Raw genomic sequence first — 25,442 nt, 5'->3', positions numbered from 1 at the left:
ATTTTCAAATAACCATGGCAGGTAATTTACTTCACACAAAAGTTAAATACAAATTACACCTAAATAACTGTTTATAAACAATTATATCTGAGAGATTAAATACAAATGTGCGTACAAGTTAAATACAACTGTACTTAAAAGAGAAGTGAAATTCTGATCCATATTATGTTTATGGCGTATGAATTCACGAGCAAAATACACCTGTTTTAATTCATCTCAGGGAGCGGCCGTTTTGTGTGATTGGTCATTAGCTGAGCCCTGAGCAGCTGTGATGTCATCATCAGTGGACAGCAAGTGACAAAATGGCCACCCCTTGAGTTGGATAAAAAATAAAATAAACTGCTGAATATAATGATGTTGTTTTTATCATTGTGCTTTGGCTGCAAATTCATTGAGCAGCAGCACTGCAGCTCATTGATCTGGCCGAGGAGGGAGGGGGCGGGGTCGGCGAGGGGGGTGCAAAAATTCCTTATGAATGGAACTTAGATCGGTGACGTCAATGGGAGGCGCTTGACGCATGTGTCACGTGGTCCGAGTGGGCGGGTATAAGAGGCCCTGACGCTGTCCGCGGTGCTGAAAACAGACTCACCGAGGAGGGGGACGAGGAATCCCTGCCGCCTCGAACTGGAATCCAAATAAGTCGAGTCCAAATTAGGAAATTCTAATTGAAGAACAACAACAACGAAAGAGTGTCAAAAGGGAGAACAAGAAGAACACATTCAAAAAGAGAGAGCGAGAAAGAGAGAGACGCACACACACGAGGAAGTGTGCTGTGAAGCGTGACAACAAGACTGTGACGTCCAAACAAGCGGAGGCGGAATCCCCCCACAGTGCTCCCACTTCAAGTGAGTCTCACTTCTTTTAATGATAATAATAACAATAAATGCAAGTTATTGAGGAACCTGAATGCTTTTTATATGCAATTAGAACCTATGAGTCATAATTGTCAATAATGTGATTTTCAAGCGGGGATTAGTCATGGTGCACAAATTTGGTGTCTGTATTGTCATCATCACCTTCATCACTGTTATCGTCAGAGTCAAGCTATTATCACCATGACTCCCCCACTTGTCAAAAATAACCCCACTCAATGAGGTATGATTGCACCCCCAGCCACAGCGAACAAATACATCCTAATTAGTCATTTATTTCAAAATGGCTGTCTGCAATTCAGTTAATGCACTTTTTTTTTTATTTTTTTTTTACTGCAATGACCTTATGTCTGTTTGGCATGGCAGGCATGAAAAATGCTGACGTCACATCGATAATGCAAATTTTTAGTATAATTCAACATGTTTGTTATTGTGGCACTGGAGTGTAGCTTTAGAATGGGCAGGTGTCCTTAATGAAGTGGCCATTGCTCCTCTCGGCCAATGGGAGCTGGGCTGTGTCCCTGTCTGTTGACACCGTGCCAGGGAAGGAGAGCAGGAGGACTGCAGCACTTTACTGTGACACTTCCATAACCCTGGCGTGGCTGTGCATGACATCCAACCTCTAAATTGCGCAAACCAACCAATCAGAACAGAATGATGATGTCATCCAGGCTGTGAGGACGAATTTGAAATGTAATTGGTTCAATTGTTCTTATAGTTGAGGTTTTGTGAGCAATTAGATTTAATACAAAATATATTATTTTTCCAGGAATTTCCCATCCTGCTCATCGGAGGCCATGATGGGTTCCCATGTCACCCCAAGTGCCCTTCTTCTCCTGGTTCTCCTAACGTGGCCCTCGTCCGCTGACCCCACCGCGGCCCCTGACATCCCAACTGAGATGGCGCAGGGCGGGGATGAGGATCCAATCCCCAAGACAGCGGCGAAGGAAGGCGACCTCTTCGACGACGTGGATCCCAAAACACTCGCGGCGCTTTTGCTGGGAGCGCTCAATCACACGCGGGCGGACAGCCGGAGGGAAAACGACGACGACGGCGTGGCGGCAGGCGAGCCCGAGGGCAAGGAGCGGGACAGAGATGGGCGACTGAAGCTGGAGCTCCTGATGGCCGCCCAGGGGAGGGAGGAGAGGAAGAAAGCCGAGGAGGAGGAGGAGAGGATGACGGAGAGGGTGAGCAGTCGCACCACGAGTCAGACGGTTCAGGTCCAGACGCAACCGCCGCCGCCCGAGCAAGGCGGGGAGGAGGAGCAGCTCAACCCGGAGGAGCTGAAGAGCCTGGAGACCATGATGAAGGAATTTCCTCGCTTGGACTCGGCCGTGAAGAGGGCGGGGGATTTGGAGCAGAGGGAGATTCGAGCCTACAGCAGCTACAATGATATCATCCCATTTAACAAAGGCAACAACGTGGCACTCTCGAAGAAGAAGCTGAAATGGCAAGAGGAGACGCAGAAAGCGTTGAACATCCCATCATTCAGAGGCAACTTCATGGATGACTTCAAAGACGTTGGCGATACCAACACAGAAGAAGAAGAAGAGGAGGAGGAGGAGGCGTTAAGTCCCGAGGAAGAGGAGGCCCGGGCCAAAGCGGAGCAAGAGGAGATGCGGAGGCAGGCCGCCGAGGTGCAGCGAGCCAAGCTGGAGGAGGAGAAGCTGGCCGACATCGCCTCGGACATGCTCCTGCGCTACATGGTCAAGCAGAACGGCGGCGGCAGGAAGTACGTGTCCCCCAATGCCGCCGAGGACAAGAGGTCGGAGGAGGACCTGCAGGGGGAAGACGACATCGACCCCCAGACCATCGACAAGCTGATCGAGATCTCCAGCAAGCTCCACCTGCCCGCCGACGACGTGGTGGACATCATCAGTGACGTGGAGAAGAAGAAGAAGAAGGATGCTACACCGCAAATGCCCGTGTCGTCCTCCGCCGGCTCCTTTCTGGAATCCAAGGATGGGCCAATCAGCTCCAAGCAACCGTCTCCAGCACTCCATCTCCTGAAAAACTGGTTTCAGGAGCAATCGCCGACAAGGTCCAAAGAATTCTGGAGCAATCCTGTATCCAAACCATACATGTGGCCCAAAGCGCCGAAGCCAATGAAGCAGAACCCCTGGGGTTGGACCCGCTACCCCTACATGCCCTTCTACCCCGTCCACTTCCCTCCTCCGCGCGCCACATACCGATACTACGTCCCCAAGCCCACTTTGGCCTTAAACGGCTTTCTCCAACGCTCCCGAGACGGCGCCGCCGCCTTCCAATCCAAGCAACGCTACCTCAACTGGGTGCAGCCCCGCTTGAGGAAGCCCCCCGCCACCCTCCAGCGCAAGCCCTACTACCCCAGATACCAGCTCTCCTTGTACCCCCAGAGGCCACTGGCCGCTCCCAGAGTCCCTCAGTTTTACCAGTCGCCCGCGAAGGAATACTTGTCCGACAGTAAGGGACAGTTGGAAAAATACATCGAACAGCTACTCATGAAGAGGCCGCGGTTGTACGACTGAAAGCGCGCCAGCCAGGTGGCAAGAGAAGACCAGGTCCAGTGGTGAGGAGATACCAGACTGTTTGTATTTTTTTACATCTTTTGCCTCATTTGATCCATTGTGACTCGGACATTCCAGGAGGGCTTTACCCACCACTTCCCAAAACATTAGGACATTTGAACAATGCCGAGTAAGGGAGATGATGGAAAACATAAAAATACACCACATTGCCAAATGAATATACCGTACATGAATGAATGAAACATTAGCTTTGTGTTTATGATTTGTACACATTAAATTTCACATACCAAGTATCTGGTCCACCTTTCAAAAGCGCAAAAAAAAATAAAAAATTCTGAATAGGACGTACTGTATTTGATGGCGGGGGCTGTGAGGCAGCTCTGTAATGGCTCCAGTGACTCATCCCTTTGCACAACTTCAATTACCCTGTTGCTATAGTGCCATGCTATTCCTTTTCCTTTACTGCTAAGATATGCTGTGAGTCAGATTGCTGGAAAAATCAAAAATAAAATTAAAAAAATAATACTCTTAAATTTTCTTGGTCAAAAATAACTGTGAATTGGGTGAAATTGCTAACCCAGCATTGGGTCCAAAATGGTGGTCCAATGCTGCATTAATTGTACCCAGTGCATTGGGTTGAGGATTTGGCCCAGTACGTTGGGTCAAGATTTTGATCCAACTACCCATAATGATGAGTTAAAGCTACCGAGAAATGGGTTACAAGGTTACAAGTATAGTTGTCTTTAAAATACTGATTTTATGGCCAACGTTTTCAGAGAGGTCACTCACATGATATGTGACCACACCCTTAAAACTGCTGGGCCAAAAACGACCCGATTTGGGTCAACAATTGGACCGACCCGGCCCGCTAACTTGATTCAATTTGACCCAACTCTGGGTTGTTCTGTGTAAAACAACCCCAATTGTTTTGTTTGGAAAAACTAAGAGCCATCGAGCCACATCCAGCATTCTTTAAGAATGTAACATTAAATTGACTTCAACTTCAGGACAGTTCCGTCGGGTAAAAGTAACTCAATCTGCTCAAAACTCACAACTACCAAGTTGTACACAGCATTTATTTTATTTTATTTTTTTGTGTGCGTGTGTTTTTCTATTTCTCAACAAACCCCACTACCACTTTGCCTCTGAATTGAATGCCATTTGGTAATGTTTAAACTGGGTTGCACAATCACTGATATTCTGCATGCATTTGTTAGTTGAACTTGTTTACAGACTGATAAGATATCCGCTTGCCTTACAGGTCACTGTGACATTAGCATTTATTCATTCATATTTATTTTCATGATTTTGTCATTTATTGGAGCCACAAGTTTCATTTGAGGAATGTAAGCAACACATGGAATGATGACTGAAAATATTCCAAGCGGGTACAACTTATGTCTTCACACGTGGGCGAAAATGGCCACATGTTGGTCTTTGGACGTTTTGGGCTGATTGGTCAGTCGTTGCTAAGGGATGAGGAAAATATATTTGCGTTGCCATGATAAGCCACCAGAGACGCGGCACCGGCAATCTCACCAAATTCATCCCAACCGCTGTCATCAAACCAAGTCAAGCAAAGCAAGGAAGTTTGTAATTTGTACTAAATTGATATTTATGAGATCAAGAGGGCATCTGCATATAAAGGAGACTGCATGTTTATGTATAATTGCATCTAAAATGTCTTCTGTGAGATTCCAATGCAACAATAATAATAAAAAAATAAAATAAAAAAAAAGGCTTCAAGATGAAAGAAGCAATGATATTGTACCTTGAGATCCTTGTTTGAGTGATGTACTGTTGTTGCCTGTACACGGTCTCTAGATGTACCTTGTTGTAGTCTAATAAACATGCGTTTGCTGGATATGCAAGTATGCGCATGTCAGTGAATACTTTTCCTAAACAAAGAAACCAATAAAGTCGACTATTTTTTAATCAAGAAAAAGCTTCATTGTGGACAGTGTGTCTCCCCTTTACTTTTTTTCCCCCTGTTCCTAATGTACTTAAGAGTTGACATCTAATGTGAATGTAGATTTTTGTGTGCGGGCGGATGCTGCATTCATGTGTGCACGAATGTTGAACGTGTTGCTCTGCAGCTGCTGCGTGAGGAAGAATATTGGTGGATGAGTCACCCCAGTCCTCAGCATGTGACATCATGAATCACTGCACCTCTGCGGGCAGAACTGCAGCCATCCAGCACTCATCTGCCTCATCCAGGCTCCTTCTGTTTACTTGCATACACAGTATGGCCTACTCTATAATAATAATAATAATAATAATAATAATAATAATAATAATAAAACTATTATTATTTTATTATTACTATTATTATTATTATTATTATTGTTGTCAAGGGTTGCTTTTAGATATGATATAACCAAGAAAAATAGCTATACGGTAATTACCCCGGCGAAGATTGTCGAAGGAATTGAAAATAAAGACAAAATTTCTCCCCATAGTGTGTCCATCGGCGACCCGGAAGTTCTTTAATTGTAAACCGGAAGTAAAATAACGAAACTCCCATTTCAAAATGGCTTCCAAATCTTCAAATCCAGAAACGTAAAGTTTCTGTTTTGATCAGTAAAATCACAAGTTTTTTTGGGGGGGTGATGTGTATTTAAAATAAAAATAACTACAATGTGGATATTAATTGAATATTTTTTGCTCTTAAAATCATTAGAACGTGCTTCCAAATGCAGATGCCCCCCTGTTTGTGCAGGTTGATTAATAATAATTACAAATAATTCAGATACTCGGCGTGACTAGCTGACGAGACTGGGCTGATTCTCAGCCAGGAAATGAAGAACAACAAGCAGCACGTGACATTCTTTTATACAGAGCCCGAATCTTAATTAAAGAGACCCGCGTCTTCAATGAGCTCATGACAAAGGTGAGTGAGGTGACGCCACGTGTAGCGGCAATGTTGCCAAAACACTTCGGTTTACTTTGGGCTTTGCCCCGATTTGTCCGAAATAAAACGTTGTGGGGTTCAGCCCTTCACCACACGCAAATGTTGCTACAGCTGCCCTCTGCAGGTGAGACAAACAAAAGACAAAAAAAAAAGCCTTAGGCCTATTGCATTGTTTACACTTGCCCAGATCTCTTTCCGTCTGTTTTTTTTCTCAATAAAACACACTCAAGAAGCCTATTAATGTGAATTTGATGTCTTGAGTGCTTGTACTTCACTCAAGCGTATTTGCTTCGTTTGTAAACAATTGTCGATTTGTTTAGGATGTTTTTTTGGGACAGCTGCCCTTTCACAGACGATGACGACGACGATATTCCACTTTGCAGGTATCTGTAATATTATTGTGTCTATAATTTATGACTGCAGCATTCCAATGGGCTTTCTTTTATTGTAGTTGTCAGGGCATCAATCTCACCAACTGCCGTTTTGACAGCGGTAGGTCACAAAAAACAAAGATCACACTTACATTGACGCGAATTCAAAACTGTTGCACTTTGTTTGCAGTGCGGCGTGCTGCTGAAAAGTTAGGCATTAAAGAGGCGAAGGCAGGTGAGGACTGGACCCTGTTTTGGAGCGATGGCCGTCCTTGTGAAGACAAATTTAAGGAAATGAAACCATACCAGGTACTGTCATGACCACTATAAAATGCTGTATTTACTGTTTGTGTAATATTCTTGGGTGATTGAGCTCCAGTTATAGTAATCATTACTTTTAATGTTATCATTTGTGTTTCATTTGTTGCAGAAAATCAACCATTTGCCCTCTATGACTGAAATTTGCCACAAAAATTCATTAGCAAATAACTGGAAGCACATGATCAAGTTTTTCCCCCAAGACTACAACATTTTTCCTAGAACTTGGACCTTTCCCATTGAGTGTGTTTGCTTGTTTCTCAGTGTTATGTTGATTTGTTTTTCTGTATCGGACGCACTCACACAACCCTGTTGTCTTTCCCAGGTATGGCCTGTTCCAATCCTACGCTAGGGACAAAGACAAATGTTACATTTGCAAACCCAACGCGGGCAGCCAAGGCAAAGGCATCTCCATCTTTACGTCGTGGGAAAAAGTTCCGCCTGAACAAGATATGATCTGTCAGGAATATATCACTAAAGTGAGTCTCATGCATAAATACGAGTCAGAAGACATTTTAATCCCTCCCTTTGCTCCCTGACAGCCTCTGCTCATGGACGGCTTCAAGTTCGACATGCGCATCTACGTGCTGGTGACCTCGTGTTACCCCTGGCGGATCTACATGTACAACGAGGGCCTGGCTCGCTTCTGCACCATCAAGTACGAAGAACCGACCGATGAAAATGTGGTGAGTACACACGTGTATTTACATCATTTTGTTACATCAAGCAACGCAAACTCTAATGTTGCTTTCCGCTTGTCAGAATAACAAGTACATGCATCTCACCAACTTTACCATCAACAAAGACAGCGAGACCTTCATCAATGATGAGAAGACAGGCAGCAAACGGTACATTCATTCATTGAGAAATGTGGGGCCCAAATGATTAATTGGATGATAATTGCAATTTTAAAAAAGAATTGGCCATTCCAATCTGAAGTTATAGTTCATTTTAGGCTATTGTTGAAATTTCACCCCAAATTGTCACGTGAGGTGTGGAAGTAGGACCCAAAAGCAGACAAGACACGGGAGTTGCGAAACTGTCTTTATATACAAAAATACAAAGTAACAACAGAGAGCACAGTTGGATTCAGATTACCTTGAAGAAAACACTTGACGGAGAAACCTTGACTGAGAAACCTCAATTGAGAGAGCAGGGCTAACTCCTGCTAGGACAGGCACTATTCTGTATGACAGAATAAAGGCATATATGACAAAATAAGACTAACTAGACCAGTGGTTCTTAACCTTACTGGAGGTAGTGAGCCTCCACTATTTCTCTATACACATTTTCTGAACCATCTTTATTGAGAAATAAAATGAATAGAATGAAAACAACAGAGGCCCCAGAACTGAACCCTGCGTAACACCATAAGTACTGTTAACATGTGAGTATAATTCGCATATTTGTCTGACTACTTTCTTTTTTTGCTGGACATAGTGTGAAGGGATTACAATAATAAAGAAGTCACACGACGTACCAACGCAACAATCAAAAGTCGACGACTGAGCGCACCAAATTCCTTACAAGCAATGTAGAGTGATCACCTACAACCAATGATGGTCAATCATTATGAATCACATGAGACTGACTCACCAAACCCCTGGGGTTCCATCGAACCCAGGTTAAGAACCACTGGACTAGACAAAACTGAGAACGTAACAACCCACTGACCCCATGAGCCAACCCACAACAGAACACAAATCCCAATATATAGCTAAGATTTTTGCGACTAGTGTAAGCTTGTATGACATTGTTGGTCTTTTAGGAAGCTGTCGACACTAAAGAAGCAGCTGCGGTCCAACTACAGGAACACGGAGAAGATCTGGAGCAACATCGAGGACGGCATCGTGAAGACGCTGGTCTTGGCTCATTCCCGCATCCAGCACGGTTACATCACCCTCTTCTCCAAACACGTGGTCGGGAGCGCCTGCTTCCAGATCCTCGGCTTTGACGTGCTGCTGGACGAGCACTACAGGCCGTGGGTGCTTGAGGTTCGCACATTGATTTTTTTTGTAGAAATGCTTATTGTGGAAATCTGCGGTTTGTAGTGTTTTTTTTGGGGGGGGGGGGGTTACACTATACAGTGGTACCTTGAGAGACGGGTTTTGTTGCATGGCCACGTTCGTAACTCAAAACCTTTCAAATCATCTTTTCCACTTGAAATGGATGGAAATGCCACTGCTTGTGTTAATGTGCCTTAACCAGTTGGGGGCAGTCAAATCCAGACAGGGATATGCATGGAGGTGCACAGTGGTTGCTTTTTATTACCAAATCAGAATAAAAAAATAAAATATAACCAACTGAAATAACAAAAAAAGAACAAACTCAAAAATACCAGCACAACAAAATAAATGTCTCAAAGATCAAAGTCCATATTTGTCCTAATCCAGACCTAAACATTTATTTACAACCTCCCATCTACAGATTTCAATTATATTGTTTCAGCCATGCACTGTTCTATATCGTCTCATGTAAACATATATTAATAGCATCAAAAATGAAACTGTTACTTGTGTAAATCCATTACCGTCAACATTTTGGCGAGGATAAAAAAATATACACTCATGTAAGTCAAGGTACCACTGTATTTTATTACTAGGGATGTAACGATATACAAACATCACGATATGAAGCTCACGATACGATAATTATCACAATATTGTGGGGAGGTTGGTGATATTTAAAAAAGGTCACGAGCTTATAACTAAAAAAAGCACAATTTTGTGCTTTTGTACATAACCGCAATGCATATAAACCACTTACAATCTCTAATAACAATATTGAGGCGCTTACTTGTTAATGCACGCACACATTGAGTTCCTCCACATATTCACAGGCATATTACGTTCACCTTCATCTGACAGTTAGCATGGATTTTAAACATAGAAGGGCTAAAACATCCCTAATGAAAATTAAATTGCACTAAAAAACTAGCCACCAGAGGGTACTAGAATTGCACAAATGGAAATCAACCTGACTTTTTTTTTTTAACAGATGTGTTGCTTTTAAATATCGTGAACATGACGACGACGATATTATGGCAGTTTTAATATTGCCCTTATCATTGCATCCCTATTTATTACTACTTGTTCCTTAAGGTCCATGACTCATTTATTTGAAAATTAACCAATGTTGAAGCCGATTTTTTTTTTGTTTGTTTTTGTTTTTTTTTTGTTTTTTTTCTTTCTTTTTTTTTTTAATTCTCAGGTGAATCACTCCCCAGATTTTTCCACCCTGCTGCCGCTGGACTGCGAGGTCAAGGACGCTTTACTTTACGACACTATGGTGCTTATCAACTTGGCTCCCTTTGACCGATGCAGGATGATCAAGGAAGAGAAGCGCAAGGTGGAAGAGCGCATGAAGCAAAACGTTCGCATCGAGGAGAGGTACGATCCGATTCTGCACCGTGCACTTGAAACTCGCCATCATGAGGAAATGTTTCCCCGACAGGTTGGAGAACGAGCATCAACGACGGGCGATCATGGTGGAGGAGATGGAGAGCTACGAAGACGAGCACCTGGGCGGCTTCAAGAGGATTTACCCCAGCGAGGGAAACGAGAAATATGACAAGTACTTAAAAGTGGAGGACAGGCTCTACAAGACCAAGAACAATGACGTCACTGGGCTTTGTGAAAATATGCAATTGAAATAAACTCGAAAGTTATCATGAACACCCTCTACAGTATTTTTCACTCTTTCCCTGGCATTACTTTCATGGTTGCTATGGATACTAAGAGGGTGGAAACAGCTAGAGCTCTGTGGTCACAAGCACATGAACAATAACGCCACCTTGTGGTGAGATGAACAATTATTCCTAAATGACATGAACAGTCACACATTCTGTTCTCTTTGGAATCATTGATTTAATGAAAATCAATGAGTTGCATTTAATTAGGCAAATGTGTTGTCTAAATTCTCCTGACTGTTCAATGCGTCTTAATGCCGCATGGGTCATGATTGGATTGCATCTAATCTGTCGGGTAGGTCAACGCGCACAACCAGGGAACTTGACCGCCATGCAGACACTTTTTTTCCCCCTGCAGCGACTCTGCTAATTCCAGAATGTTGGGGGAACGCTAGAGGACAGCTGTTAGTACATGGAAATGTCCCAAGAAGACATCAATGGAACAACTTTCAGCGGCGGGATTGTTGCAGACGGGGAAAAGACCTCTCAATCTCATCTGCGTGGTAGGCAACTTTCTTTCAAAGGGTCATAATAATAATAATAATAATAATAAAAAAACATGAAAATGTGTGCCTAATCCAGCAAATCATCTACTAATGTTGAATGAAATGCTCCCGTCGGATTATATTCGGTGCTGTTATGAGAGGGTCACGATAGATAATCCATCTTTAGCTGATTGTGCAAATTTGGACAAATTCTATAGCCTATAATCTCCAAAAAGGGAATTGTTGAAAAAGAATTGTTGACGAATTTAATCAAATTGTTTTAATTGGTAACATGATTGAATTGAATTAATCCAAAGTGAATATATGAGGTTAACTTAATTTAATCGTGTGTTAGGCCTACCAATTGAAGTGATTTTTTTTTTTTTACATCCTTAACTGTTTGCATCATTACCTTTAAATAGAAAACTAGCAGTAGCATAATATGTAAATAATCCCTAATTGATGGATTAGTTTTGGTGTTGCTTTTAAATAAATTAATCAGAATCATCACAGGAAATATTTCTTCATTTGTTATTCAGGGAACGACAGTGTTTAGCACCAAAACGTCATTTTCCAGCATCTTGTGAGCTGCACTACACCATGCAAGGACGGATTTTAGTCTCTCAAACAAAATGGAAGCCGGCACGCGAGCGCTCCTCCCTCCACGGCCATCAACTCGTAAGGTTGCTCCTGGTGCTCCTGGCCTGCCTGTGCGCACTGCCCTACCCGTGCCTAGGGGCCTTATTTCGCATCGGGGTGGTAGGCCCCTGGGAGTGTGACCCCGTCTTCGCCAAGGCCCTGCCCGATGTGGCGGCACGGCTTGCTGTAAACCGCATCAACAAGGACCCCTCGCTATCCTACGCTGCTACTTTTGATTACAGCGTGCTGCATGTAAGCACCCGCTTACCTTAATAGAAGTTCAGGTTCAATTTTTTTGTGAGTATTGTATTTTTGACGGACGTATTAATTGGATTCTACAGGAGCCGTGTGAGACCTCAAGAGCCCTGGAGAAGTTCGTGGCTCTCCACACGAAAGCCTCGGCTTACGTCGGACCAGCCAACCCGGGTTACTGCGACGCTGCCTCAATGCTGAGCAAAGGCTGGAACAAAGTGAGTTGTCTGTTGGGAGGGATTTTTGATTTTGTTTTGGTTGACAGTGGTGTCTTGGGATATGAGTGACCTGACACGCGACGGATTTAAAACACAAACGTAGCTTGATGCTAATAAATTATGTATAATAGGAAACACATAACCCTTCTAGCAATTGTTATTTTAAATTCATTTATAAATTCAATTAAATACTAGTTTATTTTTCCATTTTACTTATTTGGTGTTTTTTCAAGGCACCAATGTGTTATATTAGGCCTCTTAATAATTGGTTGACTACGATCTATCTGCACTCTGGCACACTTAACTAGTTGAAACCAGTTAAGACCATCAGGTCACACATTGTCACATGGGCTAGGCTGAGGCCAAGACAGTAGAAACCATTTTGGATAGATTAGACCTTCTTCTGCATATTAACTCATTCACTCCCAGCCGTTTTCACTGAAGCAACCCCGTTTCCTGTTTTACTGGATTTGGATTGATTTTTGCAAGGCCCACAGAATATTGTGTTCTACTGCTATAAAAACATGGAACGTACCAAAAGAAAGTTTAGTCTCTCCTTTCATCAGGAAAAAAAAGTATATTGGCATCCATTACTGTTTTGCAGCAATTAGCATTAGAATATGGACAAGTTTCGTCATTATTCACAAATGTGTCGAAAACATTGGGGAAAAGAGCTTGTTGCAACGTAGGCCTGGTTGATCTCTTATACTCTGCTGCCACCCGATGGCCGAATTTTGTAATAACTACTATTGCTTTAAGCGATCTCTTCATGTCAGAGGCTGCATCAAAGCCTCAAATCCTGCTCTAGCATTAAAAAACAACAACCAAAGAACAAATAAACACGTCTTTGGGAGCAAATGAGTTAAGAGGGTAAAAAAGGCTCCACAGCAGTGTACTCGATCTTTCTGGCATCCAGGAAATAGTTCAAATGAATATTCAATCTCCTGGTCGTTACTGTTAGTATAATATCGCAAGTATTAAAGATAGAAGGACCAGGCAGAGGTTCATTCAGAACCTTTCAAATGTATAATATTCATTTCCTCCTTCAGGCTTTGTTTGCATGGAGCTGCGTCGGCTACGACTTGGACCGCGCTTGGAGCCACCCGACCTTCGCCCGCTCCATGCCCAGGCCCACCTGGGTGCTATTTCGGATCATGAGGTACTTCAGGTGGGCTCACGTCGGAATCATCTCTGCCTCGGGTGACGTGTGGGTGGAGACGGCGAATAAGGTCGGAGTATAAATGCTGAATCAAATACCGTTTCGGCCATGTGTGTCATGTTCGCCGTGTGTGTCTGCATTGAAGGTCGCTGAGTCACTCCGGGTGCACAATCTGCCTGTCAGACTGGTCAGCGTTATGGAGAACACACCCCATGGCATCAGGAGGACTCTGGCTAAAATTCGCAAAATGAGCGAAATACGAGGTGGATCTCCTTTTCTTTGATTGTGTGCAACAGGACTTCACTTCTAGTCTAAACCTTGTTTACTATCCTTTAGTCCTCATCCTCTGCATGCACTCGGTGCTGATTGGCGGTGAGCTTCAGAAGAACCTCTTGGAGACGGCGTACGATATGCAGATGATTGACGGCTCCCTGGTTTTCGTACCCTACGACACGCTCCTCTACAGTCTATCGTACCGTAATGTGAGCTATCCTGTCCTGAAAAGCAACCGCAAACTGCTGCGGGCCTATGATGCCATGCTCACCGTCACGGTCGACTCGCCCTGGGTGTCGTTTATCGAAGCCTACGCGGAGGCCATGGAGAAGGGCGAGGTGGCGAGGACAATCAAACCTCAGCAGGTGAGGACAACGAAAACTAAACAAAAATTCATTTTGTCAATATTTTTCACCTGACTAAAACTGGACTAGACTAAAACCCTCATTAATAAACAATAACTGGGACTGAATCAGTTTGCATTTTCGTTGACGAATGAAGACAAGACGAGAATGAACTTCACCTAATAAAAACTGGACTCAAATCAATGAACATTTTAGTACATTTTAAATGAGACAAGAATGATGAGATTTTGTAAAATGTGTGTCACTGTGACACGCAAGTGACACACAGCCTTTCAAATCTGCAGCTAGCAAGTGCAACATGCACAAACAAATGGGACAGACAGGAGATGGATTCACTGTGAAAGGTTAAAAACAAAGAAGGAAGTTACAGTTAATAACGCAAGATTAATCCAACGGCTTTAACGTTCAAACAATAACGTTGACCGCTAATTAATGGAGCATGGAGCCATAGTAGCCACTTGTTACTGTAATTGTGTGTCAAAAGACGGGAGCAAATTTCATGTGAAATAGTTTTATATCCGAACTGTTCAGCATAATTTGCAGACAAAAAATATACAAGGATAAAGTGATTGTCCAGAGTAAAACTATAGACGAATAAAATTATGTTTTCTTTGACTAAAATCAAGACTAGATTTATAGTCGACTAAGAATGGACGAAATAAAAACGGGCTGATGTTGACTAACTGATAAAAACTAACAAGCGTCATTGAAACTGGACTAAAACTGAGACTGAATTTAAAAATGGAAGATAATATTAACACTTCATTGCGCATTGCAGACAAGCACAACAATAATTTAAACAGTGAGAATTACAGTAAACTATCAAAGCCAGGGGCTGTGCTGCACTGTTTGTCCTGCAGGTGTCTCCTCTCTTCGGCACCATCTACAACTCGGTGGTCCTCGTTGCTCACGCCGTTCACCGGGTTCAGCATTCTAAGGAATGGATGTCTGGTGGGAATGTAGCGCAACAAGTGCGCAAGCACAACTTTGAGGTATGTTCCCCTAATACAAAATGTCTTATTTTTCACGCATCAAAAGCCGACGACCAATTCGCATTGCAGGGCTTCAGCCATCCTGTGAAATCGGATGCTTCTGGAAGCGTGTTATTGGACTACATCATACTGGACACGGATGGACTCTCCTGTGAGCTGACACCGACGCACAGGTACTTCACACGTGCAACTATTACATTTGTAAACAAACAAAATCATTCCTAGTAATAAAGTAGCACATTTGTACTCCCTACGACTGAACTCAAGACAAGTGTGTTTTTTTCCCCGTGATAAAAGGCTGGACATGGAGGCCGACTCGGTGCACTTCCTGGGTCGAGACATCCATTTTCCTCGGGGCTCGGGACCCAGACGGGACGCTCAGTGTTGGTTCACTCCAGGCGTCATCTGCTCAGGGGGTGAGGCACTTGAAGTTGTGACGAAATGACACTGAAAGGATTGGGAATGAGACTTGTGTCTTTTCTCTCCAGGTGTGGATCTTTTTTCCACCATTAGCATTGTGCTCGGAGCCATTGGTGCCTGTGTGCTGGCCGTGGTGCTGATTTACTTTGTCCGGTAAGTCTGGCAAAAGGTCAGGCTTGACGAAACAAAAGAAACAGTCTAAGTTTCCTGTCTCGTTGCCTAGGCGACGTATCGTCCAGATCCGGCTGGTCAGGGGTCCGAACAAGATCCTGCTGACTCTAGCGGATGTTACCTTTATCAACCCGTCGCTTAGCAACAAGGTCTTTTGTTTATTTCTTGCATATACGTACAATCTTTCCTCTATGCATGTAAATACAATATAATGAGAATGTTAAAAAAAAAAAATCTTTTTCCAGAAGCTAAGCTTGGATGACAGCCGGGCCAGTGTCACCAAGAGCATGTCGGAATGCAGCATCACCTCCCCCGCCTCCACCAGATCACCTGCCACGTACGAGAACTCCAATGTTGTCATTTTCGAGGTGAGCATGTGGCGCCATCCAGCCGTTTTCCACCTCTAATTAGTCAACATTCTGTCTGCTAGGGGGACTGGGCGTGGCTCAAGAAACTCCCCTATGGCTCGTTTAGCAGCATCAACCCCAAAACTAGTGACTTGTTTGAGCTGGTACGACAGACGATCATCATATCGCGGCTTTCACGTTACAAAGTAAGAGCGATCGATATCTGCTCGCAGATGAAGGACATGCGACACGAGAACGTCAACCCTTTCCTGGGCTTCTTCCTCGACTGCGGCGTGTTCGCCATCGTGACCGAATTCTGCTCCAGAGGCAGCCTGGAAGATCTGCTCCTGAATGATGACGTCAAACTAGATTGGATGTTCAAGTCATCCCTGCTGCTGGATTTGATCAAGGTTCGTTGAATTTGACACAAGTTACACTGTCAAAAAACAAAACTAATTGTTAGGTTTACACACCAAAACATATAAGAAAGACAACACAAGGATGAGAAGACAAGACTTATTAGTTTTTTACTCGCAGCGAGGAGAGCAGAGTTGCCAGGTACAAGCTGTCAAAGATGCTCTGGCAAATCTCTTGCTTCTTTTTTTATTTGGGATTGGTCCTTACCCGGTTACAAACAATAGCGTTGCACTCCTTAGGGGTGGGGAAAGCGCCATAGTGCAGCACTGGATTATCTTAAAATAACATATTTGTCTGCTTGGATGTAAGTATGTTGTAAGTAAGCATGTGATTATCTATTAGCAATGAAAATTCTCGTTTTCGCTTCCGCCCCAGATGGTGTAACTCATTTTAAACACAACCACACTGTCTGGTTCATCTGAAGACATGGGTGCAAAGTAATTCACTTAAAGTTCATAGAGTATAAACTGCATATAATAACTAACACTTTAAATGTAACAGCAATATAACAAACTTGTACTTTTTATTTTACATTTTTTATTTTAAAAGTATCATTTAATTTATAAAAATAAACTTATTACGTGTTACTTATTACTTACAAATGTAAAATAACATGAAATCATTGTAACCGTAAAAACACAATATTTCTGTTCTTAAAAAAAAAATAAAAAAAATACATGATTGTTAAAATACGTTCACAAAGGTATCATAATTTCATAAATATTTGTCTGTTATATAACGGAATAAAATGTAAAATTCATCTTTGAAACCCTTTAAAAAAATAAGAAAAAAAACATTTATATTTACTGAGAAATTAACAGTAAAATAAATGTAATTTTACCATAATTTCTTTGTGAATTTACTTTTTTTATTTTTTATTTTTTTTAATTGAAAATAGCTACAATTTCTGTAACGTCCTAGTAGCATTTACTGTATTAACATTTATTTTGAAAGTACATCTAATGAGATATAGATAAAGGGGAAAGCTTCAGAGGGTGAATAATAAGCAAAGTAAAGAATAGGACTTATGGATGCCGCACTACCAAGCATACATTTCATGTGATCTAAAGTTATAAACATCAGTGGCAGTGAGAATCAGTGGTAGCGTGGTCGTCCGGTATCCCTGAAGTTGTGGGTTCGAGCCCCTTGGTGAACCTGTTGAAGTGCCCTTGAGCAAAATACCGAATTCCTAAACTGTGTCATCAGAAGGTGAATGACTAGTCAAAATGTGAAGTATTTTTTTTTTGAGAGCCTCGTAAGGTGGAAAAATGCTATATACGGTAAATGAATTACCCTAACAGTAAATTGTTGCAATGAAAATAACGCAAAATCTTGTTTATTTACAGTTAAAAAAATATACTTTAATTATGGAAAGAAACTGTTTTTACGAGATGTAATTTTCTATTATTTCACTTTTTTTCTGGCTGGCGCCACAGCTGACGGAAAATTTGTGTGTTTTTTTGTTTGTTTTTTCTTCTTACTACTATTGTTGTTGACAGTGTACGTAAAGCCTGATTCGGACGTGTTCACTCTTCCAGGGTATGAAGTACCTCCACCATTGCGGTGTTTCTCACGCACATCTAAAGTCTCGTAACTGTGTGGTGGATGGGCGTTTCGTGCTGAAGATCACAGACTATGGCTACAATGAGGTTCTGGAGGCGCAGAGGTTCCCATATGTGGAACCTCCTGCAGATGGTGAGACAATGCAACACAAAATGTCCTCACAAACTGATCACATTTTTCAAAGTAAAGCGGTTCTGCTTGGCAGAGTTGCTGTGGACGGCCCCGGAGCTCCTCAGGGGCCCTCAGCCAGGCCTCCACGGAACGCTGCCCGGTGACGTGTACAGCTTCGCTATCATCACGCAGGAGGTGGTCATCCGAGGGCCTCCCTTTTGCATGCTGGATCTGTCGGCCGCAGGTGAAACAACAAACAACCTCTTCAACAATACGGGCTCAAGTACCCATATGTGTTCGTTATGTTTTGGTTTCAGATGTGATTGAGAAGCTGCGCAAACCGCCTCCTCTCTGTCGCCCGCTGGTTAGTTTGGACTGCGCTCCGTTAGAGTGCATCCAACTGATGAAACAATGCTGGAACGAGCAGGCGGAAAAGAGACCCACGTTTGAGGACATTTTTGACAAGGTAGGATCTTCGAATCATCCACTACATAACGCCAATACTATATAATGTATATTGTTTGTCACTGGAAGCCAGTCCTCTAAATTATATTTGTTATTATATTAATTATATTTGTTTGTTTCTTCCCAACAGTGTATTCTCTTACAATGGCATATTAAGGCCACGTATCATAATATTCTGAGAAAAAACTCGCAAATTTCACACTTTATGTCACAAATTTGCGAGTTTTTTTCTCACAATTTTGCCACTTTATAATGTTGCCAATTTGTAAGTTTATTTCTTGTAAGTTTAGTTTTTTTTCCTCGCAATTTTGCCAATTTATGCTGTCACAAATTTGTAAGATTGTTTCTCAAATATTTGTGAGTTTTTTTCTCTGAATATTATGCCCCTATAAAATTGTTTTTATATATGTGTATATATGTATGTATGTATGTATGTATGTATGTATTTATACATGGCCCTATTACGCCGTCGTATTCTCTTCACCTGGTGGTGTCATATATGCTTTATCTTCTGCATAGAATGACAACTAATAATAAGGCCCTACTGATGAGCTGAGAGAGGATTTTAGGCATCTCAATGAACAGCTTATCATGTCTGCATTACCAGCTCAGTGACCTAGTGGTAGAGTGTCCGCTCTGAGACCGAGAGGTTGGGGGTTCAATCCCTGGCCGGGTCATAAAGACTATAAAAATTGGACCCATTTCCCTCCCTGCTCAGCATTAAGGGTTGGAATTGGAGAGTTAGCTCACCAAATGTTTCATGAGCACGGCACCAACTGCTGCTCCCTCAGGGGATTAGTCGAATGCAGAGAATGAATTTCGCCGCACTTAGGTGAGTGTGACAATCAGTGGTTCTTTAACCTTTAACCGTTTACAGTACTGTATACACATCTGATTAATTAAGATCTATTAACACATTCACTGCCAGCCCAGCAAAAATGCCTTATTTGACGTATTTTTCCATCAATGGCAGTCAATGAGTTAAGATGAGATGTAACCAAAATTGACGGATTTTTAAGCAAAATTTCCCTTAAAAAAGAAAAAAGGAAAAAAAGGATGCTGCAATATGATCACAAAATATATTGGCACATTGTGTTTAACACAAGGGCGGCACGGTAGTCGAGTGGTTAGCACGTCCGCTTCCCAGTTCTGAGGTCTCCGGTTCGAGTCCAGGCTCGGACCTTCCTGGGTGGAGTTTGCATGTTCTCCCCGTGCCCGCGTGGGTCTTCTCCGGGTACTCCGGTCTCCTCCCACATTCCAAAGACATGCATGGCAGGTTAATTGGGCGCTCCGAATTGTCCCTAGGTGTGCGTGTGAGTGTGGATGGTTGTTCGTCTCTGTGTGCCCTGCGATTGGCTGGCAACCAGTCCAGGGTGTCCCCCGCCTACTGCCCAGAGCCAGCTGAGATAGGCGCCAGCAGCCCCCGCGACCCTTGTGAGGAATAAGCGGTCAAGAAAATGGATGGATGGATGTTTAACACATTCACTGCCAGCCCAGAAAAAAATGCATTATTTGACGTCTTTTTCCGTCAATGGCAGTCAATGAGTTAAGTCCCCACTAAAGGCTCAGGTCCTGTACCAACTGCACGGCCCGCCACTAGTTCATGTGATATCATGCCTCTTCAAGTTCAAGGACATCAACAAGGGCAAGAAGACCAACATCATCGACTCCATGCTGCGGATGTTGGAGCAGTACTCGTCCAACCTGGAGGAGCTTATCCGAGAGCGAACCGAGGAGCTGGAGATCGAGAAGCAGAAGACGGAGAAGCTCCTGACGCAGATGCTTCCTCCGTGAGAACGTCGAGCGCAGCGTTCAATCAAAGGCGATCTTGTTAATTGTCACTCTGCCTCGCTCTGTAGATCCGTGGCAGAAGCGCTGAAGGTGGGCGGGACTGTGGTGCCCGAGTATTTCGACAGCGTGTCACTGTACTTCAGCGACATCGTGGGCTTCACCACCATCTCGGCCAACAGCGAGCCAATCGAGGTGGTCGACCTGCTCAACAGCCTCTACACGCTCTTCGACGCCATTATCGGCAACCACGACGTTTACAAGGTGCCGCCTGTCAACTGTATCGCGGGTAACAACGTCCGACATCTTCTCACGTTACACAACCGCTCAGGTGGAGACTATTGGCGACGCCTACATGGTGGCGTCGGGTGTCCCCGTTCCCAACGGTAACCGGCACGTGGCGGAAATTGCCAACATGTCTCTCGACATCCTGAGCGCAGTGGGAACCTTCAAGATGAGACACATGCCAGACGTTCCTGTCAGGATCCGTATCGGACTGCACACAGGTGGACAAAACGCACAAGAAAAAAAAAAAATAGGGGGTCATATATTTTTTTTAAAAAGTGCCTACAGTTCCTACTGTACATATTGAGAACTGATGCACCAATAAAACAGGCCAATTCATTATCTTGGGCCAATTAAAAGCTCTGATAGGATAATGGCGTGCCATAGCACAAAGCTTGTATTAGAACACTAATAAATCTTATTTAAAAAATTCTGCTATTTTAGGCCCATTACAACCCTCTTGGATAAGTTTGGTGAATATTGTTGTATAATTTTTGAGGATGTATTATAGACTAACTCACTGCTTCGCACTTATTTTCTGTTACACCCCCCAAATCTACTGAATAACTTTTTGAAGATTATTTATGCTCCATGTGCACATTCTGCCATCTACTGTAGGGGATGTGCAATTACTACCAAAAATAAAAATGAAATAAAAAGTTCCCTGCAGTCACACGCCACCCCCCATTTGAGAAGGTCTACTCTAACTAGATTTGATTTCATTTTGTAATGAACGATTTTCTGAAATTTGAATTTGAAATTAAAAGCTATAAAATTATCAAAATGAAGTTTTATTTCCCTCTTCCCTTTTTGAACTTGGAATGTGATATCAGAATGTCATTTTATGTCATTCACCTTTATCTTTTTTTTTTTTTTTTTTTTTGCCTTGACAAAATATGTATTTGTGATTAAAAGGGAAGTTAACTGATTTTTTTTTTTGTAATATGTTAGCGTAATATATGGCAATATTGCGTTTGTGGAATATAAGCTGCGCAGCAAAATCCAACCATTTTTATCCATCTCCAGGGGTGGCCATTTTGCCACTTGCTGTTGACTGAAAATGACATCACAGTTGCTCAGGTAACGACCAATCAAGGGCTCAGTTGCGAACGTCCATGACCTAACTCAGAAAACAGGTGAGCCGTGATTGGTCGTTACCTGAGCTCTGGGCAACTGTGATGTAATTTTCAGTAGATAGCAAGTAGCAAAATGGCTGCCCTCTGAGATGAATTTAAAAAAAAAAAACGCTGGATCATATTTTTGGGGGGTTGACTTTCCCTTTTATTAGAACATTTTTGTTGACAATTTCTCAAAAACAATATTTGTTGGGGCCTTGAAAAATGTCTTCCCTGTCAATGTCTTTTTTTGTTGTTTATCTTAATGTTGCCATGACAACATGGTGTGCTTACATGTGCAATAGGTCCATGCGTAGCAGGAGTTGTCGGTCTCACCATGCCGCGCTATTGTTTATTTGGAGACACGGTGAATACTGCTTCTCGCATGGAGTCCAGCGGGCTGCGTATGTGTCACTGTCGCACTTTTTGCCCATACGGTGCATCCGCTTTCTTTTTTTATTATTTGGCTTGTTTTAGCCTACAGGATCCACGTGCACCAAAACACAGTCAAAGTCCTGCGTGAGCTCAAACTGGGCTACAAGCTGGAGCTGAGGGGAAGGACGGAAGTGAAGGTGTGACACTCACAACTCATGAACTCTCCATGGGTGGTTTTCTTATTATTATTATTATTTTTATTCCCCTGTAGGGTAAAGGGACAGAAGAGACATACTGGCTTGTTGGGAGGGACGGATTCACCAAACCTCTTCCCATACCTCCAGAGATCAAATCAGGGTAGGAATGGTCCGTTTGTGCGCATGCAGGCATGCGCCGCGTTCACGCTGTTCACTTCATCCCATCAGGCAAATGGCCCACGGGCTGCAGATGGCCGAGATAGCCCAGCACAAGAAGCGACAAGCCGAGAAGCAGCGACAGGAACAACTTGCAAAGAAGAAAAACTGAGGTAATGTTATGCATTCGCAAAATGTATAACATTACTGGCTTGGTTGGGAATGGTGGCAAAGATAGTTTGGCCAAACTATTTCATGGGGGGGTCACGATTTTGCAATTGTGCAATTGTTGATTGCTGGCAAAACTCAGTTCTCCTTTACAAGGTTAAAAAAAAATGTGTGTGTGTTGCTTGAAAAACATTTGAATGGAAAACAAAAGCTTAACATATGATGCCTTTGTTAATCTAATTACATTTCATTGTCCTTCTTCCTGTTTAGCGTGGCCACCAAAGAGCCGAGGGACCTGAAGCAGGTGTTGTACAAGGCTGTGAGGAAGCTCTCCCACATCCGAGTCGTCACACAACTGTGCGAGGACGACAACGTCATGATGTCGCATCACTGAGCTGTGGGAATGGTGACAACCTCAGGTCGGATTCCTGGGTCAAATGTTTCGCCGCGAACACTCAGGTGAAAGTTGGGATTAGAAGAGTCACATGAGTTGACGAGACGGAGTCTTGTCCGCTGCTATGAATAGAAGAAGAGCGACTCAGCAAAGCGGGGATCTGCCGACACAGTCTGGTGAATGCGGCTTATCGCCTCGGTTCTTCTTCATGCTGCTTTTCCTTTTGTCTGGCAAACAAAAAGACAAAGGGAAAAGGACCGGACTTCTCTTTAAACTCCACTGTCGTCTGCAGAAGTGATCTGGCGTCATCTATTTGGAGGGCTTTAGATGTGGCTACATACAAGCTATGTCAGAAAATAATGATTAAAAAAAAAAGATTGAACATCTCCTGGTTGAGAGTAAATCGTTTGTTTAAAGTGCAGGTTTCCTGGTAACGTCTCTTCTCATCCTCCCCCTTTGAGTACCTGATGTGCATGTGTCTCCTGCAGGTGGCGCTCTTGTATGTTTGCACATGCAGGTTCTTAATTTGGACCTGGGGGGGACAGTAAGCTGGGGATTTACAAAGGGGATTTACATGGATGGTGCCCGGTTTAGAGGGTGGGCATGGTATACATTATCATATAGTGAGGGGTATCTATTAAACCGTATTAAGGGAGGGGAGTTGCCGATGCATATTTTGCTTGGGAATGGGGTACCATCAAATATATATATTTTTAATGTAAATATGCCACAATAAATCAGAAATTGGAGCTTCCAACTTGCTATTATGCATGTCTACCCACTGGCACTTTATTTATTAATTATAATCAACTAACCATAGCAATATTTTTTTGTACGGTGGAAGGAAGAAAACACAAACCGTGCTGCCCAAATTTTGGACTACTTGGGTGCAACTGGATCATAGTCTTTAAATACTAAAAGTTGGAACCAAAGTTGAGATAAATCCCAAACTGAAACGCCAACAACAGCAACGGTGTTGCTACTGTGCTTGGCACTGGATTAACAAATTGAACAAAGGCAAGCATGCCCTCCTTTGTGCATCTCTTGTGTGTGTTTTAGCTTTGTTGGCTCAATTCTTTTGTTAGCAGTACAATAGCGCTTACTGCAGTGCACCGTTCTCACCAGCAGAGGACGCCCTGAAAAGGTGCATTTGCTACATTGACCAAGCTCAAAACAGCCACCTGACTGGGGCCTCCTTTGGGGAAAGTCCAATTTTAGAGCAGACATATTTTTATACTCATTTTTGACATGTCAGAGCAATCCAAGTGCAATGCTGACTTCATGGATTGACATTACTTCCCACCAGTGTGTGTGACGCGTGTAAATGCGAGACAATTCACACTTGTAAGCATTTGATACGGGTAACATTAGAGTCCAGTTGTTCTCAAGACATTCACGGAAGGCTGACAGAGTTTGTGGGAAAGTCAGCTCTTTCGAGCACAGTTAGATAAAATAGGCTTTCCTTTGAAATGTTTTGGATGTTTCGTTAACCAATTGCCCGCATTGTCAAACAGTTAATTATTCACCTTGCACACAGCATATAAAACTTGATTTCCAAAGTTAACCGGGACTCGGATGGACTATGAGACAACGCAGCAAACTGTGTTTCTTCCAGCTGCACAGTTTACACCAATGGACAATTCCGAGCTTATGTCATAAATACGGCACAAGTCAAAATGGCGGTTTTACTCAGTGAAAGAAAGCACTACGCTCATTGAAAAGAATTGGACTTTGGATCATTGTAATTTCATTTGTGTGGATTCATTATTTTTATTTAAAAAATTCCGTGTCGGGCTGATTCAAAATGATCACCTCAGTCAATCACTCCACATTCCATAATTCTGTTTTTGACCCACAAATTCCCAATTTCCAATGACACATTCAATAATTCACTCCCATTCTAGATTACAAAATGTTCAGCTCATTTAGTTCACCGTGAGAATGATATTCAAAATTTCCACAAATTCCCACATACCAAAAATTCTACATTTTTGACCCACATAGATAGACACTACCATTCACGATCATTCATTATTCTTCAATGACTCCAAACCATTCAACACTGTTTGACATAATTCCATACCTTTTAACATTCCACCTTATTCAGTATTAGACATTTCTTTTTATAGTATTTTTATTTTTAGTAGTCTTTTTCAGTTTTCACATGCATCTAGTTTTTAAAAATGTTTTTGTCATGTATTGATTCTGACTGGCGTTTTTGTATAGTACTGATGGTTTATTTTATTGTAATGTGATAGTGGTTGCTATGTACAGTATGATGGATTGTCAGGTAAATCTCGGATATCAAATATAAGTCCCTCCTCTACTTTGTTACAATCAATCCCATTTGTTATCGGTGGTTAAAAGATTGACATAAGGCCAAAAAACTAAGTTATTAAGTTTTCTGCTGTTGATAAATC

General features: G+C 42.7%; 3 protein-coding genes across 8 annotated transcripts; all 3 read left to right on the top strand.

The window, feature by feature from the left end:
• The first annotated feature begins 562 nt into the window (after positions 1-562).
• On the top strand, positions 563-5,309 carry vgf (VGF nerve growth factor inducible). 2 transcript variants are annotated; one of them, XM_077499674.1, is made up of 2 exons: positions 563-845; positions 1,642-5,309. In XM_077499674.1, exon 2 carries the CDS (start codon positions 1,670-1,672, stop codon positions 3,377-3,379), a length of 1,710 nt encoding a protein of 569 aa, XP_077355800.1. In that variant the 5' UTR covers positions 563-845; positions 1,642-1,669; the 3' UTR covers positions 3,380-5,309. The 2 variants fall into 2 exon arrangements, with proteins under 2 accessions (XP_077355800.1, XP_077355799.1); XM_077499673.1 differs by lacking the exon at positions 563-845 and adding an exon at positions 1,229-1,565.
• Positions 5,310-5,897: 588 nt separating this feature from the next.
• Positions 5,898-10,653, top strand: LOC144003432 (tubulin polyglutamylase ttll6-like). Of its 2 annotated transcripts, none has more exons than XM_077499675.1 (11): positions 5,898-6,269; positions 6,611-6,673; positions 6,742-6,782; positions 6,852-6,970; positions 7,092-7,222; positions 7,305-7,458; positions 7,522-7,665; positions 7,742-7,827; positions 8,748-8,973; positions 10,190-10,368; positions 10,433-10,653. In XM_077499675.1, the coding sequence occupies exons 2-11, from the start codon at positions 6,612-6,614 to the stop codon at positions 10,632-10,634; spliced, it is 1,344 nt and encodes a 447-aa protein (XP_077355801.1). In that variant the 5' UTR covers positions 5,898-6,269; position 6,611; the 3' UTR covers positions 10,635-10,653. The 2 variants fall into 2 exon arrangements, with proteins under 2 accessions (XP_077355801.1, XP_077355802.1); XM_077499676.1 differs by having other exon boundaries at positions 6,269-6,414.
• A 116-nt stretch (positions 10,654-10,769) lies between these two features.
• On the top strand, positions 10,770-25,348 carry gc2 (guanylyl cyclase 2). Of its 4 annotated transcripts, XM_077499661.1 has the most exons (26): positions 10,776-10,962; positions 11,026-11,170; positions 11,692-12,043; positions 12,133-12,261; positions 13,311-13,490; positions 13,566-13,683; positions 13,757-14,058; positions 14,919-15,050; positions 15,120-15,223; positions 15,348-15,466; positions 15,539-15,623; positions 15,694-15,790; positions 15,887-16,009; positions 16,072-16,152; positions 16,222-16,398; positions 17,944-18,100; positions 18,174-18,323; positions 18,397-18,545; positions 20,171-20,334; positions 20,404-20,596; positions 20,664-20,838; positions 22,038-22,136; positions 22,210-22,304; positions 22,379-22,464; positions 22,533-22,633; positions 22,899-25,348. In XM_077499661.1, the coding sequence occupies exons 1-25, from the start codon at positions 10,929-10,931 to the stop codon at positions 22,630-22,632; spliced, it is 3,546 nt and encodes a 1,181-aa protein (XP_077355787.1). In that variant the 5' UTR covers positions 10,776-10,928; the 3' UTR covers position 22,633; positions 22,899-25,348. The 4 variants fall into 4 exon arrangements, with proteins under 4 accessions (XP_077355788.1, XP_077355786.1, XP_077355787.1 ...); XM_077499660.1 differs by lacking the exon at positions 22,533-22,633 and having other exon boundaries at positions 10,773-10,962; XM_077499662.1 differs by lacking the exons at positions 16,072-16,152; positions 22,533-22,633 and having other exon boundaries at positions 10,770-10,962.
• Positions 25,349-25,442: the final 94 nt, after the last annotated feature.

This window comes from Festucalex cinctus, chromosome 16 (assembly GCF_051991245.1).
Source record: "Festucalex cinctus isolate MCC-2025b chromosome 16, RoL_Fcin_1.0, whole genome shotgun sequence".
NCBI classification, from domain to species: Eukaryota; Metazoa; Chordata; class Actinopteri; order Syngnathiformes; family Syngnathidae; genus Festucalex; species Festucalex cinctus.
The sequence above is the reverse complement of the archived record's forward strand: the minus strand, read 5'-3'. Positions and strand labels throughout refer to the sequence as shown.